The 20,877-nt window shown below is 46.4% G+C and overlaps 1 protein-coding gene across 11 annotated transcripts in view; it reads right to left on the bottom strand.

Moving 5' to 3' along the window:
• LOC123585148 (selectin P) overlaps positions 1–19,219 on the bottom strand; it is a 41,042-nt gene extending 21,823 nt beyond the window's left edge. For 9 of the 11 annotated variants that reach the window (XM_045452993.1, XM_045452994.1, XM_045453000.1 and 6 more), the window contains exons 1-8: positions 12,009–12,176; positions 9,806–9,896; positions 7,542–7,928; positions 5,047–5,154; positions 4,406–4,591; positions 3,246–3,431; positions 2,452–2,637; positions 785–970 (exon numbers count right to left, since the gene is read on the bottom strand). In XM_045452993.1, the coding sequence (XP_045308949.1) occupies positions 785–970; positions 2,452–2,637; positions 3,246–3,431; positions 4,406–4,591; positions 5,047–5,154; positions 7,542–7,928; positions 9,806–9,896; positions 12,009–12,161 (1,483 nt within the window). In that variant the 5' untranslated portion in view covers positions 12,162–12,176. Of the gene's footprint in view, positions 1–784; positions 971–2,451; positions 2,638–3,245; positions 3,432–4,405; positions 4,592–5,046; positions 5,155–7,541; positions 7,929–9,805; positions 9,897–12,008; positions 12,177–18,580 lie in introns of those variants that run through there. The other 2 variants (XM_045452995.1, XM_045452996.1) reach the window with 2 other exon arrangements.
• Between the last annotated feature and the right edge of the window lie 1,658 nt (positions 19,220–20,877).

The following is a 20,877-nucleotide window of genomic DNA, read 5'->3' as shown; positions in this document are numbered from 1 at the left end:
ATAAGAGCAAAATATTGAAAACATGAACTACTGAAAGAAGATCACTTTGTAAAATCAGATCACAGACATATAATTTATAAGGTAACGTTATTATCATTCTGCATACATTTGTAAAACTCATAGGAGTTTTTAAAGTGAATTTATTTATTTTGAGAGAGAGAGGGAGAGAGAGAGAGTGCATGAGCTGGGTCGTGCCAGAGAGAAAGGGAGAAAGAGAATCCCAAGCAGGCTCCGCTCTGTCAGCACAGAGCCCCACACAGGGCTCGAACTTGCGAACCGTGAGATCGTGACCTGAGCCAAAACCAAGAATTGGATGCTTAACCAACTGAGCCACCGAGGCACCCTCAACTCATAGCAATTTCAAGCTTGCTTTTTACCCACATTCATTCACAACAGTAATGAGGCACGTAGGTGAGGCAGATAATAATACTCCCACTCTACAGAAGACACTGAACTTCTGAGAGACCAAAATCTTGTTGCCGGGGAATGACAGAACTAGACTAAATGCCCTGCCCCTTACTCTTGTACGTTGTTCCTCACGCATCATTCCTTCCTCCCAGTCCCATCTTCTCCATGCCAACCCACTCGGCGGGTTTCAATCGGTGAAACCTTCACCTTGAGTTCCAATATGCTGTAACGAATGGGTGTTTTGCTCACCATTTCGTCCCTAGGGCCAGCACAAAGGGCTGGGTAGTTCTTAGTGAACGTCTGAGGAATAAATCAATGACTGCTAACTGCATAATAAGGTGAGAGACACAGAAGGAACGTGCCGATGTCACATTACCTTCACAGACCGGGGCGGGCGCTGTCCACTGTCCCAAGTCAGTACACTGGGCCATGTCAGCTCCTTTCAGCCTGAAGCCATCAGCACAATGGAAGCTACAGCTGGTATTGTATGGCAGCGGTCCCGAGAGTGGGGAGCAATCTGTGCTTCCATGAACCGGACTCTCCAGTGGCTCACAGGCAATGGCTAAATGGAAAAAGTTGTCGTCTGAAACTGGATCATGGAAGGGCTCAGTTCTTTCTCACAAGAACCACTCAAGAGATGTGTCTTCCTACCCATATTATCAGTACGTTCAGAACCCTGAATCCTCCCTTTTCCAAAAGGGAAACTGCCTGGAACACCTTCCCGTGCCCTCTTTGCCTGGGTTACTCACCTGCCCTTTGATCTCAGCTTAGACTTCACTGTCCCTAGGAAGCCTTCCCTGACTTCCCCCCTCCCAGCAGCTCAGGGGTAGGGACTCCCCTAGTGTGCTCCCCACAGCCCCTGCACTGTGCCGAGACTGCTGTGGTCCTGCCCTTGGACCACAGTCTCCCTGAGGCTGGGCTTAGCCGTTCCTAGTTGCGTCCCACAGCCTGGCCATGTTTGGTACCTCGAAGGTACTCTTTGAATATTTACTGATGATATTTGCAGAACTGGATCAGGCAGGAGGAGATATATAACAGGCTGGACGTTTAAGGAAAAAGCTGAAATAACACGGCTTATTGTTGACATCCTATTAGCTAGGTTTATAAAATGGTCCTGAGTGGGCCATATCTCTGAAACACAGGATGTCAGCGTCATCAGACTTCAATTGCCAAGCGAGTGCAGGCCAAGGACAGTTCCTGCACAGAATTGAGCCCTGAGTGGCCTTAGCTCTGATACAGACCAGTTTCCTCATGTGCTTCCTTGATAAAGCATTTCATTTCCAGGCTATTCCTGGGTTTTTTTTCAGAGTGTGAAGACCACCATCACACCCTGGGCTTAGACCTCTGGTTGTTACAGAATCGGAGCGTCAAAGAACCAAAGACCCTCCAGAGCTTCTGTCTTTACAGATGAGAAAAGGAAGATTCAGGAATGAGTTACTTCCCTGACGTCTTGTATCCGGATGGTAGCAGAGTTGGGCTTGTGATCTCCATCTCCTGGGCGCTCACTAATCCAATCTTCAATTTCCTGCCCCTCTATTCACCCTTTCTGCTTCAGAAGCTGAGGGCAGGAGGCAACTGCACAGAATTCAGCTTTGTGCTGTTGTGTAACCGTCTAGGGTTGCATCACGGCCCCTGTGGACGTAGCGCGCCTCGCTCCTTTGTCAAAGTCACCTCCAAACGCTAATGGGGAATCCCCCTCTTTGTCCTAATAGCCACCATTCTGGCTTCCTCTCAAGTAGAGGACATTGTCCCACAGCTTGTATTGCCAGTGAGGCAGAAATGGAAAAAACAAGGCAGAAATGAAGGTTGATTGAATGCCCAGTCTAACGCTAGCTACTTTCTACATGCTGTTTAACTGTGTGCTTTTTATATACTTCATTCTCACAAAAGCACCTTAGCTCATTTCATGGATGAGAAAACCATGCTTCCTGGAGGCTGAACAACCTGTTCCAATGTCAGAACCTGAAGGAGGCTACCCTGAGCCTTTCTACTGCGCCATGACCCCTTTCTGGGTGGAAGAGGGCTACTAAAGGAAAATCCTACCCTCACAGGCTGGCAAGGGTGCGGTCCACTGGCCAGAGCCAATGCAGCGGAGAGTGGCCCAGCCTCTCACTTGATAGCCAGGTTCACACTCAAATCTGCAGCTGGAGCCATATGCAAAGGCAGTGAGGGGATGAACACAGTCCATGGTTCCTTTGCCAGGGGCTTCCAGGAGCGGACACCGCACAACTAGAGAGAACAACCAAGGACAGAGAGAAAGATACTAAGGAAGGAGAAAACCCAGACCCACAGCTGGAAAGCAATGATAAAACTTCCTCCAGGAAATCCAGGTGGAGCTAGAAATCTGTAAGGGTCAGGAGACCCTAGTGATGATTTGTCCAGACTTGGACAATCCATCCACAGGGTGACCTTAATCTTAAAAAAAAAAAAAAAAAAAAAAAGACTCTTCCAAGGTTTTTAAAATGTCCTCTATTCCTTTATCTCTATAAACCTGTTGTGGTAGGTCTTCTAGTATCTAGAAGACACTAGAAGGATGTAGATGCCATCCTTTCTTTCTTGTGTGAAATTTATGAAAGGAGCCATTCTGAAAACTGCTTGAGGGCTCTGAGTTTGGGCCAAGGGAGGACTTTTTAAATTTGTTTGTAGTCAGATCAGCCTCTTGATTTTTCTGGAGCCTGGCCCTCTTTTCCCATCCTGATGTACTAAGTGGCAGGTGGAAAGGAGAGTCAAGTTGTGGTGATTCAGGCCAGCTTATCCATAGACCCCCACTGTCCTCCGTACTCACAGCAAGGACTGGCACAGTAGACATCGCATATCCCCAACCACCGGAAACTCACCTTCACACCCTGGGGGTGAGGCTGTCCACACCCCCGAGGCTGTGCACTGCAACACCTCTGGCCCAACTAATGCAAATCCCTCTTCACAAGCAAAGTGGCAGCTGGACTGGTATTGGGGCGCTTCCGGAGAGGGAAGACACGTCATGCTTCCTCGCTCAGGAGTCTTTAGGGGTGGGCACTGGGCAGCTACAAACAACCACAGAGCAAAGGTGTGAGCCCTTGGGTTATGCCCAGCACCTGTGAAACCTTAGGATGCCCCAGCAGCCCTCTGCACCTTCCGTAAGTGATGGGCAAGGTGAAACACCTGGTTGGTTCAATGGTACTTTCAGGAGCCATTTGGAAAGATCCAAACATCCCCATTTGGCATTTTTTTTTTTTTTTTAACGTTTTTATTTATTTTTGAGACAGAGAGAGACAGAGCATGAACAGGGGAGGGTCAGAGAGAGAGGGAGACACAGAATCGGAAGCAGGCTCCAGGCTCTGAGCCATCAGCCCAGAGCCTGATGCGGGGCTCGAACTCACGGACCGCGAGATCGTGACCTGGCTGAAGTCGGACGCTTAACCGACTGCGCCACCCAGGCGCCCCCCCATTTGGCATTTAAAGAAGCAAGTTCAAAGTATCAAATTAATAAGACTCAACCCCTAAGTCCTCATTATTATACTGTTCACTTTGCAATTCGCAAAGGGAGAGAGGTCCCTTTGTGATGCTTTTGCCTGAGAATCAAGAGTTAAGGTGATCACCTCACTCTATAGATGCAAAACATCATGAAAATCAAAATCAGTGTCACTCTCATTGATGGGTAGTAGTAAAAATCAGAATTCCCCATCGAATGTAGATGCTCATTATTTCTCACATTTTTCTAAGGTTTTTTTTTTTTTTTTCTTGAGAGAGAGAGAGAAAGAGAGAGAGACAGCATGAGGGGCAGAGAGAGAGGGAGACACAGAATCCGAAGCAGGCTCCAGGCTCTGAGCTGTCAGCACAGAGCCGGACATAGAGCTCGAACCCATGAACCATGAGATCATGACCTGAGCTGAAGTTGGACACTTAACCAACTGAGCCACCCAGGCTCCCCAATCTCTCGTGTTTTTTAATGGGGAAAGCTTATTTTCCCCTTATTTTCTAGTCGTCATCGAGGATGGAAAGAGTAGGGTCCACATACCTATACATTGCGGTGGGTTATTTGTCCACGTTCCAGAAGCCAAACATTCCAGCTTGCTGGGTCCATTCAATTCGTACCCTTCGGCGCAGTGGAAGCTGCACTCTGAATTGAAGGAGAAGTTCCCGAGAGGGTGGCTGCAGTTCATGAGCACATGTTGGGGGAGACCAAATTCCCCACACTCTTGGACTGTGGGGACAAAACATTAATTTTCTTTTCATTGCAGGTTTAAAGACAACGTCAGGTTTGCTGGACGTTGGAACTATTTGTATGACCCTCTTAATCCTGTCTTTCTAACAGGGCTTAGTCTAACCCAACCTTGTCATCTTTACTTGGTTCCTTTGTATTGGCTACATCTTGGGATATAATCAATCTTTCAGTGGTTTTTATTTCAAGCAAGCAAAATCAGCCTTTGTTTTGCTTCCCTTTTACCGTGTAGGTTTTTTTGAACCAATGGTCTACAGATAAAAGGTTTCACCCAGAGGGTGTGTCTTGGGACAATTTGAGTGGGGCTGACTGACTGACCCCAGAGAGGACCAGGATGAGCTTTACCCCCTGGAGAGTCTCCAACATGATTTGCTTCCTGGACCACCTCCAGCACAAGACCAAAGGCCACAATAATATCAACAAAATAGCGCCCTCACCATATTCACATTCTGGTCCATAGAATCCAGGGAAGCAGGAGCAGGTGTAGTTCCCGATGGTCTCAATGCACTCTCCTTGCTTGCTACAGGACATGTCCTGGCAGGACGCTGCACGGATGCAAAAGGGTCAGTATGGTACGCATTCCTGGGAGGTGTGAAGAGAAGTTAGATTCCTTTCCAAGCCACAGACTCAGCCCCTCTTGGTATAAGACTGAGCTAGCCAAGCAACACAAAACTACAGTGTCCTCTGGAGCGCCAGCCTGTTCCCTGCAAAGGGCATTGTGGGAGCCTACCAGAGCATTGCATAGCTTCCATTTTAAGCTGTTGTCTAAGGAGGGATTGCTTTGTGTAGCCCAGAGAGACAAAGAGCCACTGATTGATGTGTAGACAGAGAAACTCCTCTATGTGGTACAAAATAGATTATGGCTTTTTAACCAAGAATATGCATAGAGTTGTATTATTACGGAAACCCCTATGATGGGCATTACAACATAAAGGCTGGGCATCAGATGTGGTGGTGGGGGGGGTCACACATATGTCATCAGAGTCCTGGCTCTGCTGCCTACTATTACAGGATCTAAGGCAAGTGACTTCTCTGAGGCCAGCCTGCCCCGGGTTAGGGCCAAAGCCCTTCCACTGTTTGTTGATTTCAAATCTGTGCCCAGCGCCGCACAATGGAGGGGCAGGGGAACCACATGAGACGCTTAAGACCTCCTCGTGGTACAGGACAAACAATCCCATGGAGAGATGTTTCACGGGCCTAAATATGCCAGGCTTAGGTAGTGCAGAGTACGACTGACTAGCCACACCCTTCTCAGTGAGTCCCAGTGGAGAAGGGCTGAGGTTCCTTTCCTACAAGAGACTCTTTGTGGGCGTGTGCATCATGCACCCGATGGAGGGTTCTGAGAATGTTGTCACTGATGAGGTCATAGCTGGGGGCAAGGCCTGTGGCCATATTTTCTGGTGGCGTTTCCTCTGCACACATTGGGCCACTTTAGGGTTGATTACAAGAGGGAAGTCATATGTCACATTCAGGCTTGTGCTAGATGATGTCTACCTACATTCCCTCTCAACTCTGAGAGGCTCGAATTCTAGAGGTCGTGCCGGTTCTACAAGAGGGCATTCCGGAGGCAGCCGGCAAGTTTGGTGGGGCTGCACGGGGGCCCTGGGAAGGGTCCAAGTAAAGGGAAGATGCGGGAGGCGATAGAGGTCTGGTCCACATCTTCTATCGTATTCACCTTGACCCCACCAATGTCTTACAGCCGTGATACACGTGCCCTATGTTCGTGGAGCACACATGGTTTGTTCTGATCGTAGCTTCCTAAGGATCTCAGAATGATCTCATGTGCTACAGGGGGTGGGAGAAGCCACATCAGAAAGATGCAACCGGTTCCAGCGTAGGCGTGTGACCCCAGGAGGACCATGCTTCCACGCATGTCTGCCTACTCGAGAACTGCTCACTCTGTCGAGAAGCGAACATATTCGCAGGGGCTCTTCACTGTCAGTTCCCTTCCTTCATGCCGCTGGTCCCTACCAGCACACCTGAATACATGCTGCCGTCAAAGGGAATCTGTAAGCATCTGCAATTCTCATCCCTGTTCTGTTGTCTCATGAGAAGGCAGAGTAGAGAGTACCGTAGCATATGCGGCCACAAAACACCAACTTTAGAGTTGTGAGTTTGAAACCGACTCTACCATCAGGTAGCTTTGAACCTTGAGCAGATTCCTTCATAGCCTGGACCTTCCTCTCATCAATGAAATGAGAGGACCTGACTGATGAAGTTCTCACTAGGACTAAATGAAACTAATACGAAACAGGCTTACGACCCATGAACTAATAACATCACAATAACGTAGTGATGTACAATAGCTATCAGTTATAGCTGTGTCTCCTAGGGGCCAAGTTATCTTCCAACGTATACTGCCCATTATATGAGGGCGCCGTGGTGCCAAAAAGCTCTGGATATAAATTTTAGGGGACTAGAAACTCCTGAGCATCTATTTAATCAGTTATACACTGAGGAAGGTGGATCCGATGATTGTAAAATGTCCTTCTAGTTTCAGAAAAACCCAGGTTTCTCTACTCCTGATCTTATATTCTTCAAGGTGCTCCTTAATGCTGCATGATTGTAGTTTTTTCTTTTAATTACTTTATTTTTTTTTAAGTTTATCTATTTATTTTGAGAGAGAGAGAGAGAGAGAGAGAGAGAGAGAGAGAGAGAAGCAGAGGGAGAGAATCCCAAGTAGGCTCCCCGCTGTCAATGTAGAGCCTGATGCAGGGCTCAAACTCACGAACCGTGAGATCATGACCTGAGCAGAAATCAGGACGCTTAACCTACTGAGCCACCCAAGCACTCCAACTGTCATTTATTCTTTGTTTTCACATACCTGACTTTGTGACTTGATGTTACTGACTCAGTGGCTCTATTAGTGAACCAGGGAAGGCTTTTTTTTTTTTTTTGAAACAGATAAACTTCAGAGTACAGAAGCTCCTACCTGTGTAGCATAGTGCCCGCTTCTTTTTCCAGCAGGGCTCATCGTTCCACTTGCCAGGGGCCGACACGCTCTTGATGTAGATCTCCACACAGTCCTGGTTGTTCTTCTTGTTGTTGGGCTCGTTGTCAGCCCAGTTCTCGGCCTCTTTGGTGAGAACCTTTTTGGTTCCCACCCAGGTCCATTTATTATTGATCCTTCGGATCCCAATCCAGTAGTAAGAGTTGAAGTAAGGCATGACATCATTGAGGTAAGCGATCTCTTTTTTATTCTGGATGGCCACTAAATCCGTGTAATGCTTCTGGCAGAACATCCGGGAATAATTCCATGAATATGCTTTGATGCTGTAATTATAGGTCCATGCTGCCACTTCTTTCTGCTTTATTAATTCTGAGTAAAGGAGAGCGAGTGCCAGGTTAGCATCCTTCACCGGGAGTCCGTGAGCATAAATACGCTTCTGTGTAAGTCAGATGGGTTTCTGACTGGAAGACAAAGAGCTAAAATATGACTATGTTGTGTCTAATCTAGTCGTCTTAAGAAGGAAGAGTGGTTTCCATCTTTCACCCAAACACATATATATGTGAAGTCAAAATAAGAAAATGTACTGTTCTGAGGACGCTTGGTGCTAAAAGATTTGGAATCATAAGAGAACAGAGTTGGAAGGGACCTTATGAGGCATCTAGTCTCCTTTGGTAAACAGAAGAGACATAGTAAGTAATTTGTCCTGTTTATTTTTTTTTTTATTTTTTTTTATTTTTATTTTTTTTTTTTTAATTTTTTTTTTCAACGTTTATTTATTTTTGGGACAGAGAGAGACAGAGCATGAACGGGGGAGGGGCAGAGAGAGGGAGACACAGAATCGGAAACAGGCTCCAGGCTCTGAGCCATCAGCCCAGAGCCTGACGCGGGGCTCGAACTCACGGACCGCGAGATCGTGACCTGGCTGAAGTCGGACGCTCAACCGACTGCGCCACCCAGGCGCCCCTAATTTGTCCTGTTTAAAGGACACACAGAATGTCTTGGTGGCTGCCTCATATCTACAGGTTCAACCTCTTCACGTGGAAAATAAGATGCTTTATGATCCAGAGCCTACCTGCTGGGCCAGCCTCATCACCCGCCATATTTACCTTCTTAGCAAAACAGAACTCCCACTTCTGTGCTTTGCACATGCTCCCTGCTAGTCTGGCTGCCCTCCCCACTTATGCCTGGTAAACCTTTCCTCCCCCTGCTTTCCTCGACTTCCCCGGGTAGGCACGTCTCTGCCTCCACTTCCCGTTATCTCCCTCTGGGCATTGGAACGTCTCTTCATATGACACGGTCCACACCGGCCAGATTGTGAATTTTATCTCTGGGTCCTTAACACCAAGCACAGAGCATGGTGCTTAACAGGTGTTCAGTAAATACTTGTTGAGTGAAGCACAACGTGTTTGTGGCAGAGGCAGGTCGCAAACCAGATCTCCTGGCCTGCGATCCTATGCTCATTCCACTGCTCTTGACTGTTCCTCTTTGATAAGTTTACGCTATGCCCTCCATCTCTGCTCACTCACGTGGCAAAGTAGGGCTTAGAACAAGCCGTTTGAAGCAATGCCTGTGGCAGCAAGTAGAAATAAAGTTTGTGCCCTCTGAAAGTGTAAGGGGGACTCTGATGAAAGCTGTTGTTATCGTGGCCAGTGGGAGCTCACCCGGGCCAGAAGAGGCCAGATCCCACACGAAGAGGTGTACAATATAAGCAATCAGGCCTGGAAGTGCCTCTTTTTCCTGTTTATAAAGTCTTGTTCCTATTCAACCCTGTCCTCTGCTGCCCGCACGAGGGTCATTTATGTTTGTCCCTCCCCCACTGACACCTCTACTGCATTGTTTTGCCCTAAGTCTTTATTTTGGCATCACCAGGGCTGCGTTATTGACTTTCATGGACTCTGGGCAGCTTTTCTTTTATAAGCTCCTTGCTCCATAATAAAATACTAAAACCTATATTTTATAATTGCATTAGTAGAAAGACATACATATCAGTACGGTATACTAAGACGTTTTTGTGGGTCCCTGACAGTACTGTGGGACAGGGCCTGCTGTGCCCAGTGGCTAATTGGTCCTGGATATGTCCATTTCGGTTTGTCCCAGAGCCTTTCCACCAATATGATGGTGTTAGGTGCATTTTTCTTTAAGGCATCTGGGCGGGAACAGTTTTCCCATTCCTTGTAACAACTGGCTAGCATCCTTAACTTCCCCTCATTACTCAGGCCTAGATGAAAGGTTAACACCAAGTTTACCAAAGATTAGGGCACTGAAGCAAAGGAGTTGGGCAGTTCTGAAGATCACTGTCTGAAATCTCCAGTTCCAGATGGCTTTTAGGCAGCTGGCCTGAAACAGGAAAGGAAAACTTCCTTTTAGTACCTATGTGAAATCAATGTGGCCCCCCAAATCCCTGTTAGTAATCATTGTATTGAGTTCTAATCCTCCTTGTTTCCAGCAGGGTGGAGGTTCAAGTGCTCTGCTTCCTTCTTGTTTCTCCCTGCTCTGCTCTGAGCCCTGCTCTCCACCCAGGCTGAGGACAGAAGTTGTTTCTTCTTTCATTCAATAAGTATTTATCAAGTAACTACTTTGTGCAACTAAGATTTTTCATTTACGAAACATTTTACAATTTTCGTGTAAGAAGAGTATTGTCATTATTATTATGCAATAATCTCCCTTTAAGAACCAGTATGCCATACCCCAAAATAATAGGAAGTTGCATGCAAACTCCCCGATCCGCACAGATACGTCTGACCTATACTTTGATGCACAGGGCATCGACAAATGGTGCTGGGCTATGCCGTCTGCTCTGTATTATTGACCTATGTCTTGTCTCCTTGCTTTACAATGGCGGCCTATGTCCACAGTACTGTTCAATATTTAATACATATGCGCGGTACCTATATATTTAATATTTATTAATATGTATAATAATCCTATTCCCTTTGGATCAATAGCAAGTACTATATTTAATGGGCTCCCCTTCTGTGGGGACTTCATGAAATCTGTTAACATTTAAAAAAATGTTTCGAGACAAGTAAGTTCCGGGAATGCTCACCTTGGCCAACTCCCTCATGCTACACATGAAAGTACTAAACGCTGGTGAGTCTAAAATCGCATATGCTTTCAAAAAGTTGAACCTTTTATTTATTTATTTATTTATTTTTTTTTTTAATTTTTTTTTTTTCAACGTTTATTTATTTTTGGGACAGAGAGAGACAGAGCATGAACGGGGGAGGGGCAGAGAGAGAGGGAGACACAGAATCGGAAACAGGCTCCAGGCTCTGAGCCATCAGCCCAGAGCCTGACGCGGGGCTCGAACTCACGGACCGCGAGATCGTGACCTGGCTGAAGTCGGACGCTTAACCGACTGCGCCACCCAGGCGCCCCAAAAAGTTGAACCTTTTAAATTTGGATTTATTATTACCTTTTTTGTAAAAAAAAAAGTGAGATTTAGTGATCAAGAAAAGACTTTAAGCTTTTAGTTGTATTATATTAGGTAAAGATTTTGTAGAGGAGGAGAGAAGATGAATAATATAAAATTTCCTATTATTAGGAGCTCGTTTATATATTTTTTTAAGTGATGAGGGCTATCAGATCACTACAGTATTTAATTCCACTGGAATAAAAGACATGATGGGACATTTACTTATTGTAAAAGGCTAATCTTTACTATGTGTTGGAAATCCCATCACTTGTTAATTTTAAAACTGATGATGAAAAATATTAGCTTTCCACTTAGACAGGTGTAAGGGGTTACACAATTTTCCAGAATTCTCTCAGAGGCACAAGGAACAGAAGCATTGCTGCTAAAGAGCACAATAGTGTAGGCTGCATGAAGGGGACCCCAATATTCACCTTTGACCTTGCGCTGGGCTTCTCCAGTAGACTAGAGAGAAGTATAGTATTTTCACTCTAATGGTGCTCTCCCTGTGCCCTTTGGAAGTGGTTTTCTCCCTGTGCAGAGCGTTTCTAGGGGTTTCTCTGGCTTTGGGGCAAGCTCAAGGAAGTGTGTGGGGAGGCTCCTGCTTCCCTATCAGCGTCCAACTCCGGCCACTATCCTAAAAGAGCTGTTTCATGTTGTAACTTCTTTGTTTAAACTTTGAAATATGGTTTGGTTTAAACAGAATTGAGAGAAAGAGAGAGAGAGAGAGAGAGAGATGGTTTTAAACATTTCAAGGTTTTAGAGGACTTGGTAGGTGCTTCTGATCAAGCACAACATGTAAGAAAGGAAAATACTTTACGCATCTCCTACTTTAATCTGATCATATTTTTCCATTAAAAAAAATCACTAAATATTAAGAATGACTCCTCACAGATTATTTGAGAGACGAAGGAGGCCATAAAGATTAATGCCAGGTCAGTTAAGCATTTCTCCAGCATTCTGCAGCAGATCTTTTGGACCGTGAATACTTGAGATGAGTTTCAGTGAGTAAAGATGATTTGCCTAAGCTTGCTCACCTGGATGGATGTTGGGTTAGCATAGTGATTACCCTTGCGGGACTTTTGAACTCCTTTGAAAGCCAGATAAAAGCTATCGTCAGGATTCTTAAAAAAAAAAAAAAAAAAAAAATGCACAGTTGCAATGTTTTTAGACAGTTTCAGAAGACTCATAGATCCACTAAGCCTGTCCGCGTTTAATGGACCGCAAGTTCGAATCTCTGTTAACTGTAAGGCAGCACCTTGGCTCACTGGAAACTGACAAGGGTTTTATGTGGAGAATGGATGACGCCGTTGAGTGGTCGTTTTCCTCTGAGCCTTCCTTGGGGTGGGCAGGCCTTCCACACCTGCCCCTGTTCTACAGTGTCGTCTTCAGATCTAAGATCCTGGAAAGTTAAGGGCCACGTCCTAGTGTTATGAAGCCTGTTTAGTGTTGAAACAAGAGGAAATGACTCTAGGAGAAATGGCCATGCGCTCTGCTAATCTTTAATGTTCTCTGGCAGCCCACTTCAAACTGGAAGTCACCGAGAAGCCGTCTGAGACTGGGTCATTAGAATAACATCCTGTGCCTGCGTAAACCTTCATTAAAGCCACTTCACACCGCGACTGTCTTTAATTTTACCTTTCCTAAGAACTACAAGTATGGGGTGAAGAGAGGGGCAGGGAGAAAGTGGAAGGAGAAAGTGTTTATCCCTTGCCCTCACTTGGCTTGGGTACTGGATGCCAGCAGAAGTCCCATAGCTGCCGGCATCGTGAGCGGCGCACAAAGTTGGGAGAGATGATACCGCGGAAGGGGATTCTGTTCTCCTGTCTCCTGTTCTCCTGTAGACCACAGCTTTGCACTTTTAGAGCAGAACTGACAAAGTCCCTCCCTGGACCCTTTGCCTTCTGCCCTGATGCTATCTGATTTCTCTCCTTCCTCTGGTTCAGCTTCCTTAACTTCCTTGCCTCCCTTTACTCTCTGGCCTCCTCCAAACTCCAGCTTGTGAAATGGCCCTTGCTACCTTTATCACTGAAATCTTAATTACCAAACCCAGTGAACATGTGCCCTTGTTATTTTCCTTGACCTTTCTGCAGCAATAAATACTGCTGAGTGGTTCCTTTTGTTTAAAATGCTTCCGTGGTTCCTTCTCTTGATTCTTCTCTTACATCTTGAGCAATTTTGATGAGTCTCCCTCTGAATCTACTTTGACCCTCTTCTGGCACTTGTAGAGATAGAGATTTCCCTGGGTTCTGGCCTCCATGACCCTATTCTCTTATCACTCATCTGCTGTCCTGAGGTCACCCTCTGGTCATCTCTTTGCCAACGGCCCCAACACTGTATCTCCATCCCTGACTTCCCTCTTGAGCGTGATGTCTGCAATCCAAGTGCAAAGCAAACAAATGATCGCCCAGCTGGAGGAGGATGCTGGCAGAGGCTTCTCAAGGGCAAGGGCTCTGCCTTAGGTCTGAATCTCAGCTATAGTAGAGAGCAGGTGCTTACTGCTTAATAGATATTTTATGAATGGATGAACAAATAAAGAGCAATGGCAGAGAAATGACTGAAAGTGAGACAGAAGGGTGTACTGAGTAGGAAAATGTTGGAAAATATGTGATCATTAGACCTAAGTATTTAAGGGCTACAGCAGTAGTTGTATCACATTTGAAAGTATATTATTAGGCAGAAGAGCATAAGAAATCGGTGCAAAAAAATGATCTTGGCACCTTTTCTCATTCTATTTGGGTGTGAGAGAAGCAAGGGGCATGATGGTTCACATCCCATGTGAGGGAAAAAATGAGTAGGACTCACTCTCTTCACGCCATGCGGGTAAGATAGAGGGATATGTGGAGAAGTGTGGGAATCAAGGATTGTTAACATAGGTCATGTGTTTCAGGAAAGCTGGGAAGGGTATCAAATAGCAGCAGCTCTTAGATGTTGGGGATGAGAAAGCAAATTTCTCTCCTTTGTCCAAACCCTTCACATGAACCTGTCATCAAATCCCACTGGCTTTACCTTCTGACCTGATACCTGGTCGTTCTCTGGATTTCCGCTTACTGCTACAAACTAGTGCACACATCATCCTTTCCTTCCTGGACATCATCTGACTGGTCTCTTATCCTCAAGTTGCCCATCTTCCATTGTTTCTCTATAATGAAGTCAGAGTGATGTTTCTAACACAAAAACCTGACCGCATCACTTCACTACCTAAAATCCATCGGCTGTTCCTACCCCTTGAGCAATACCTACAAACTCCTCGAGATGACACATATAGGACCCCTCAAAATGTGGCCTCTACTTGTCAAGTCTCATCTCCTGCCATTAATTTTCAATTTATTTGTGCCTCTCCCCCCCAACCCCAATTCTACAATGCATTTGTAACGAAACATCTCGTAGTTTCCAGAAGGCACTGTATGTGCCCAATGTTCTTCTTATTGCCCAGAGCACTCTTTCCTTCTATGTGTGCCTGGCTCTATAAGTCCAAACATCTTCCCTTGAAAGGAGCCTTCTCTACGATCGATCCTTCCCCACCGGTCACCAAGACAGGCACTTCCTGGCCCCTTGTCTATTTCAGTAACTACTGATGTGCCAAGTGCCTACAATGTGTCAGGCGCTCTTCTAGGCACTGGCATTAAAATGGTAAAAACAGACATCATTTCTGTCTTACGGAATGTATGATCTATTGAGAAAGACAGGTAATGAAGCACCAATAAATACATGGCAGTTCATGACAAGTAAACGTGAAAACTGGAAGCTAGCGAGAAGTAGGGGGAAATAAGGTGAGGCTATGTGATACAGGGACTTGGGGTCACCTTAGGCAGGGAGTCCAGGGCAGACTTCTCCAAGGAGATGTTGTTGAAACTGAGAGCAGAATGGCCAGAAGAAGCCATCCAGGGAGAAGCAGGAGGAAGAGCATTGAAGACAGAAGGAAAAGCGAATGTGAAGGCTTTGGGTGGCAGCCAGGTGTGTGTGGAGAGTTCAAAGAACATGAAGCCATCAGTGTGGCTGGAATGGAATGAGCAACAAGGGCATGACACGAAGCTGGTTACAGATCACTCCGGGCTTTGGGAACTAAAGCTGGGGGGTGAGATTTGGTTCTAAGTGCAAAGAGGAGTCAGAGGCTGGGGGGTGTGAATTTTAAGAGAGGCAATGATGTGGTCATTTGGTGTCAAGAACTGGGAGGTCCCAGAGGTCAACTGGAAAGGTGAGTTGGGGCCCGATCTTGCGGGTCTGACATAAATGTCAGCAGAAGGGATCCAACCGTCAGTGTTCTGAACAGGTGCACGTAACCATGGTGGCTTTGATGACTCAGAGGTAGAAAGGCTGAGCTGTGGAGAGAGGAGACTACTGTACTAGTCCCAGTGGGAGTAAATGGGGGACGGGCTTGGGCTGGGGTCAATGGGAATGCAAAGTGGGGAGGTAGATATGAGGGTCACTGGGGAGGCAGGACTATGCAAGGTGCTGGTGGCAGAGTCCAGGTTTCACAAGGCATTACAATGGACACAGCACTTCTCTGAGGTTCTGGATGGGAGTGGTGGTGGCATAGCACGGATATCGGTAGCCCCAGCTTAAAGGCAGACCATGAAACACAGTGGAAAAAAGAGGTCTCCAAGCCAACGGCATGTTAGAAATAAAGACAGAAAGGAGCCCGGACATTAACACTAAGAATCAAAGCACGTGTTTACATTAGACTACCGATCACCATTGTTTAGGTTGATATACTAGCATTAAAAATAAAGCAGCATACCTAATTTTGAAAGTCCATCGGAACCTGGCTGAGCTACATCCCTACAAACATAAAAGAATCATTTTGTATTTGACTCTGTAACATTTCTGTTTGCTTTTCAGCCAGAGAAGCGAGACACCTAGCAGACAATGTAATAAATGCCATTCATGAACCCACCACGGCCTACTCTCTAGGGTTAGGTCTAGGGTCTTTTTCTCAGTGTTGCCCATCACGTGGTAGGTCATTTTGACTTCTGAGGATCTGATTAATAAGCCTCTGCTTACAGAATTCTGAAGCTACATATTCTAAGCGCCAGTGGTCAGTCCAGGAGAGTGTGAACCACGTAGTGACATTTTGAAAAACAGGTAATGGAAGGAAGAAATAGAAGCCACAGACCTAAGATGGTTACGGTGTAAAATGGCAGAGAAGCCAGACCTGCTCTTAGCCCACTACATCTCTCCCAACATCAGTGCAACTTAACTGCAAGTTCTCAATCAAAGGCTCTCCTCCCTGAGATCCATCTGATGGAAAATACCCCACCAGCTAACTCTTAACCTCTTTCCTCAGGTCCTAGAGGTTAACTGAAGCCACTCTGAACTTGAAGTCAAATTTACACAGAAAGGGTTGAGGTTCCGGAATCCCAGGGGCCAAATGTGCTCAGGGGCGAAGGAAGAGGTCTAGTCTTTGGAATAATGAAACAGTGTTAGAGGTGGCGCCATCAGGCCTGGATTGCAGAGTTCCAGCCTAGTTTCTTTCCTTTTTTTTTTTTTTTCAAGTCATCTATCAGTTTTCTTTCTTTCTTTCTTTCTTTTCTTTCTTTCTTTCTTTCTTTCTTTCTTTCTTTCTTTCTTCCTTTCTTTTAAAATATGAAATTTATTGTCAAACTGGTTTCCATACAACACCCAGTGCTCATCCCAACAGGTGCCCTCCTCAATACCCATCACCCACCCTCCCCTCCCTCCCACCCCCCATCAACCCTCAGTTTATTCTCAGTCTTTAAGAGTCTCTTATGGTTTGGCTCCCTCCCTCTCCAACTTTTCTTTTCCTTCCCCTCCCCCATGGTCTTCTGTTAAGTTTCTCAGGATCCACATAAGAGTGAAAACATATGGTATCTGTCTTTCTCTGCCTGACTTATTTCACTTAGCATAACACTCTCCAGTTCCACCCACGTTGCTACCAAAGGCCATATTTCATTCTTTCTCATTGCCAAGTAGTATTCCAACCTAGTTTCAAGATGCCAGTGGAGGAGCTTCTGAGCATAAAGCAAAGGAGGCGATAGGGTGGGTTTCCTAACCTGAGACCCATGTGGGGGTTGGGGAACCCCCTGTCCTTGCCCAGAAAGCTTGGTGTTTATGTGGATGTTTGCATTTTCATCTGGGACAGAGAGTTGTACTTTCACCAGAATCTCAAAGAACTCCACAATCCAATGTGTTAATACACTTCCGAAATAGAGGAGGATCCCAAAGAGAATAGAAGGAAGAGATGACTAAGTCCTTGTCCATGTAAGTTGACCAATACTGGGAATGTCTGATATGCAAAAGAGGAGACAAAAGCAATCCACGTTCTTTTGTCACTGGAGTTCAAACTCAGGACAGACTCAAACTCCTTTCCCCTCTCTCCCTAGTCCTCTTATCTCTATTTCTCCCCAACACAGAAAATCCCCATTGCCAATATTTGAAAAGCGAACGATAGTAAAGCAAAGAGGGGGTTGAAATCATGTGTGAGTGCTGCTCTCTTCTGGCATCCCGCAGAAAGGAGCTCAACAACAGAGATGTTCGGTTGGTTCCTTTCTAGCCACGGACTGCAGGGTTTGGGACTGTGGGAGAGACTCCTGGCAAGTTGGGGGTAAAACCGTGTGCATCTTATCTGTTGATAAGTTCATGAATGCCTAGTTTTCCTTGGATCTTCCCTGGATCCCAAACCCCCACGGATTTTTTTCTTTTTCACAACAATAATAGCTGACATTGACAAATCAGTTACCATGTGCCAGCCTCAGATTTACACGCTTTTCAGAGCAAATCCTACTTAATCTTCAAAATGACACCATAAAGTAGAGCACCATAGGGGCACCTGGGTGGCTTGGTCGGTTAAGCGTCAGACTCCTGACTTCGGCTCAGGTCATGATCTCACTGTTCCTTAATTTGAGCCCAGCAACGGGCTCATGCTGACAGCACGGAAACTTCTTGGGTCTCTCTCTCTCTCTCTCTCTCTCTCTCCCCCTCCCCTGCACACACTCTCTCTCACGCACACAAAATAAATAAATAAACAAAAAATAAAGTAGAGCACTGTAAGTATGTCTATTTTACAGATGAGGAAACTGAGTCACTAACAGCACTGAGACTTAAGGCAGCTATAAACCGTGTGGTTACTCTGCAAGAGTCCCAGCTGACTCCTAGGGCTCAGAGAAGGAACTAGGAGAGCCCGGATGAGAGAGCATTTACCCACAGGTGTGCCACAGGGCATTTGCTCAGCCTTGCCCTCAAGCCACAGAGAAGACCCATCCTGGAGAAGGGGGTTGAGGGTTTACCAAGATCTGTGCCCGCGAGAGTTTCTGTAAGTTCTAGTAGGAAAAACAGGCGCCGTGGAGCCAGAGGGCAGAAGTCTAAATGCAGACAACATCAAGCCTAACAGCGGGGCTGTAGGTGCAACACCTCGTCTCCTCAAGGTGCGGCGACTTCATTTGTAACACGGAAATAGCAACCTCACCTCCCAAGGATGTTGGGAGGGTCAAAGCAGACAGCAGGTTTTCAGATGCTCACAGTCTAAAGGGCTACTCAACATAAAGTGCCACGACCACTGCTCTTCTGCACTCTCTAAACCTTTGCCCGCCTGACTCAGCCTCCACGCAGCATCTCGTCCACTTCCCAGAGTACAGAGAAACGAACTTACCATCTCCTCTGCGCCTTGGCTTCCTCTAGGCTGTCTGCCCAACCCAGACTTTATAGCCTCCCTGCCTGCCCTCTGTGTCAGGCTGTTTAGAAAAGCAACTTCCTATTCAAGTTCCAGAATTTCACCACAGCCCTTCACATGAAGTTGGATGTTGATAACACAGGAGTGGTTGATAATAGTTTGCAGTGGTCACCAAGGGGACAGGGGTCACCTACCTCAGTGGGGGGGAGGGTCTGGAGACAGGGGCAAGTGTGATTCACTTCAGGACATCCCGGGCTAAGTGGTGCAGGAATAGTGCCCACACCCCCCCAGGAGTCAGGTTTCCTCTGATTATGCTACGAGCCCCAAATTAAGGTCGTACAACTGGAAAACATGCTTTGTCTGAATCATAATGTCCTAGTGTAAATATTCCAGTTACTGTGAAATCTCAGTGAATGTTGACTATTCCAGAAGCGAGGCAAGGGACCAAAAATTGTAATAAAAATAATTAAGGTGGGAAAGGAAAAAACCACTGAGAAAATCCTGGCTACTGGGGGCGACTGCTAGAAACAGTTTTGACACGAAATAGGAAAGAGACATGGGTCGTTATTAAGAAAGGGTTTCTGCTACTTGTATCAGGAAAAAAAAAAAAAGATGTAAAACTTGAAGGTTTGTGTGTGGGGATAGGAGGCTGTGGGCTCAGGGCTGAAGACCTGGGCTCTGTGGTCCAGCTGCCTGACATCCGTGTTGGCTGCACGGGCGTCTCACCATTAGGCAAATGACCTAAACTCTATACCTGTCTTCCCACCTGTGAAACAGAACGATGGTACCAGAACTCACCCCACAGGGTTGTCGTGAGGTCGGATGCTTGAAGCAATGGCACACGGTCGCGCTCGACAGCCAGCTCTGCTGGCTCAGAGTTATCAGCCAGCAAAATCAAGTCTCCAGGACTCAGCATCAGGTCGGAAAACCCTAACTCTTGATTTATTTTCTTGGGAATCTAGTTGTGCAGTAATGGGTGTGACTCTTTGCCCGCCGGGGGTGTGCCCTAGCAAGTTCCTACCCTCCTTGTGACTCAGTTCCCTCAGCTATCTTAGTAATAAACAAGGACTGTGGTTGCTGCATGGAAGCATCAGGGCCATGGATGGATTTATATGGGAAGGACTTGGAGCATACCTTGTCCACGGTGGGGGCCAAGTACACGGGAGCTTTGGTTTTCACAAGACTTGCTTCCATTTCCCCTGTTTGTACTTTCACTCTCCAGACCCTCTTTTTGGCATTACCTTCCTTTTTTTTTTCTTTTTTTAAGAGAGAGAGGGTGAGCAGGGGAGAGAGAGAGAGAGAGAGAGAGAGAGAGAGAGAGAGAAAACAAGGGAGGAGCAGAGAGAAAGGAGGACAGAGGATCAGAAGAAGCGGGCTCCGTGCTGTCAGCACAGAGCTGGATGTGGGGCTCGAACTCACGGACCTGGAGATCTTGACCTGAGCCGAAGTCAGACGCTCAACCGACTGAGCCAATGCGTTTTAAGTCGGATAATGCTAAGTTTTTAGGGAGTCTGAGGGAAGGAGAGAAGGATTTGGGGGAAGAGGAATGGCAGGACGACTACTTGACTTTGTTGAAAGGCTGTTCAGGCTGAACGCCATTTGCTCACGTGGATATTGTCTGTGTGGAAATTTTAGGTTTTTTCTACTTATGTGGCCATTAACACAAGGAATCCAGACACACAAGGAATATTTGCATCCCTTCAAGGCTCCAGGCAGTGTGCTAGCACTAGGGATTCGGTGAAATCCTCGCGGACCTCACACTTACTTGTTTAAGGGAGGAGGCATTAGGCATTACGTAAAAACCACACAAACGAATGCAGAAAGAAAAAAAATGAGGCACCATGAAAGGGTACGATAGGAACTTGACCTGGGGAAGGCTCCCCAGAGAGAGTGACTCCAGAGCTGGGGTCTCACTTTGAATAAACACTACATCAGGTGGGGAGAATGCTCTAGGCCAGTCAAGGTTTGGAGCAGCCTGGGGGTCTCTGGACAGCCCCGGGGAGGGTGGTACAGGAGGCTGGACAGTAGGGAGCACTGGGACCGTGCCCAGTCTCCGGCCATGTTACAGCTGTCAGCACATGCACCATCTGGCATCAGGTGAGATGGAAGGCAGTTAATTCCTCCTGCACAGCTGGTCCCTCTACTCGGAGAAACGAGGGGACTTTCTACATAATAGGCTGTAGGATGACAGACAAGAACATAAAAAAAGAGCATACAGGTTTTCCCCCTTGTTGTTAATATAATATATTTGCTGTTAACAACAACAAAAAAGAGGC

This window comes from Leopardus geoffroyi, chromosome C3 (genome assembly GCF_018350155.1).
Source record: "Leopardus geoffroyi isolate Oge1 chromosome C3, O.geoffroyi_Oge1_pat1.0, whole genome shotgun sequence".
Lineage (NCBI taxonomy): Eukaryota > Metazoa > Chordata > Mammalia > Carnivora > Felidae > Leopardus > Leopardus geoffroyi.
The sequence above is the reverse complement of the archived record's forward strand: the minus strand, read 5'-3'. Positions and strand labels throughout refer to the sequence as shown.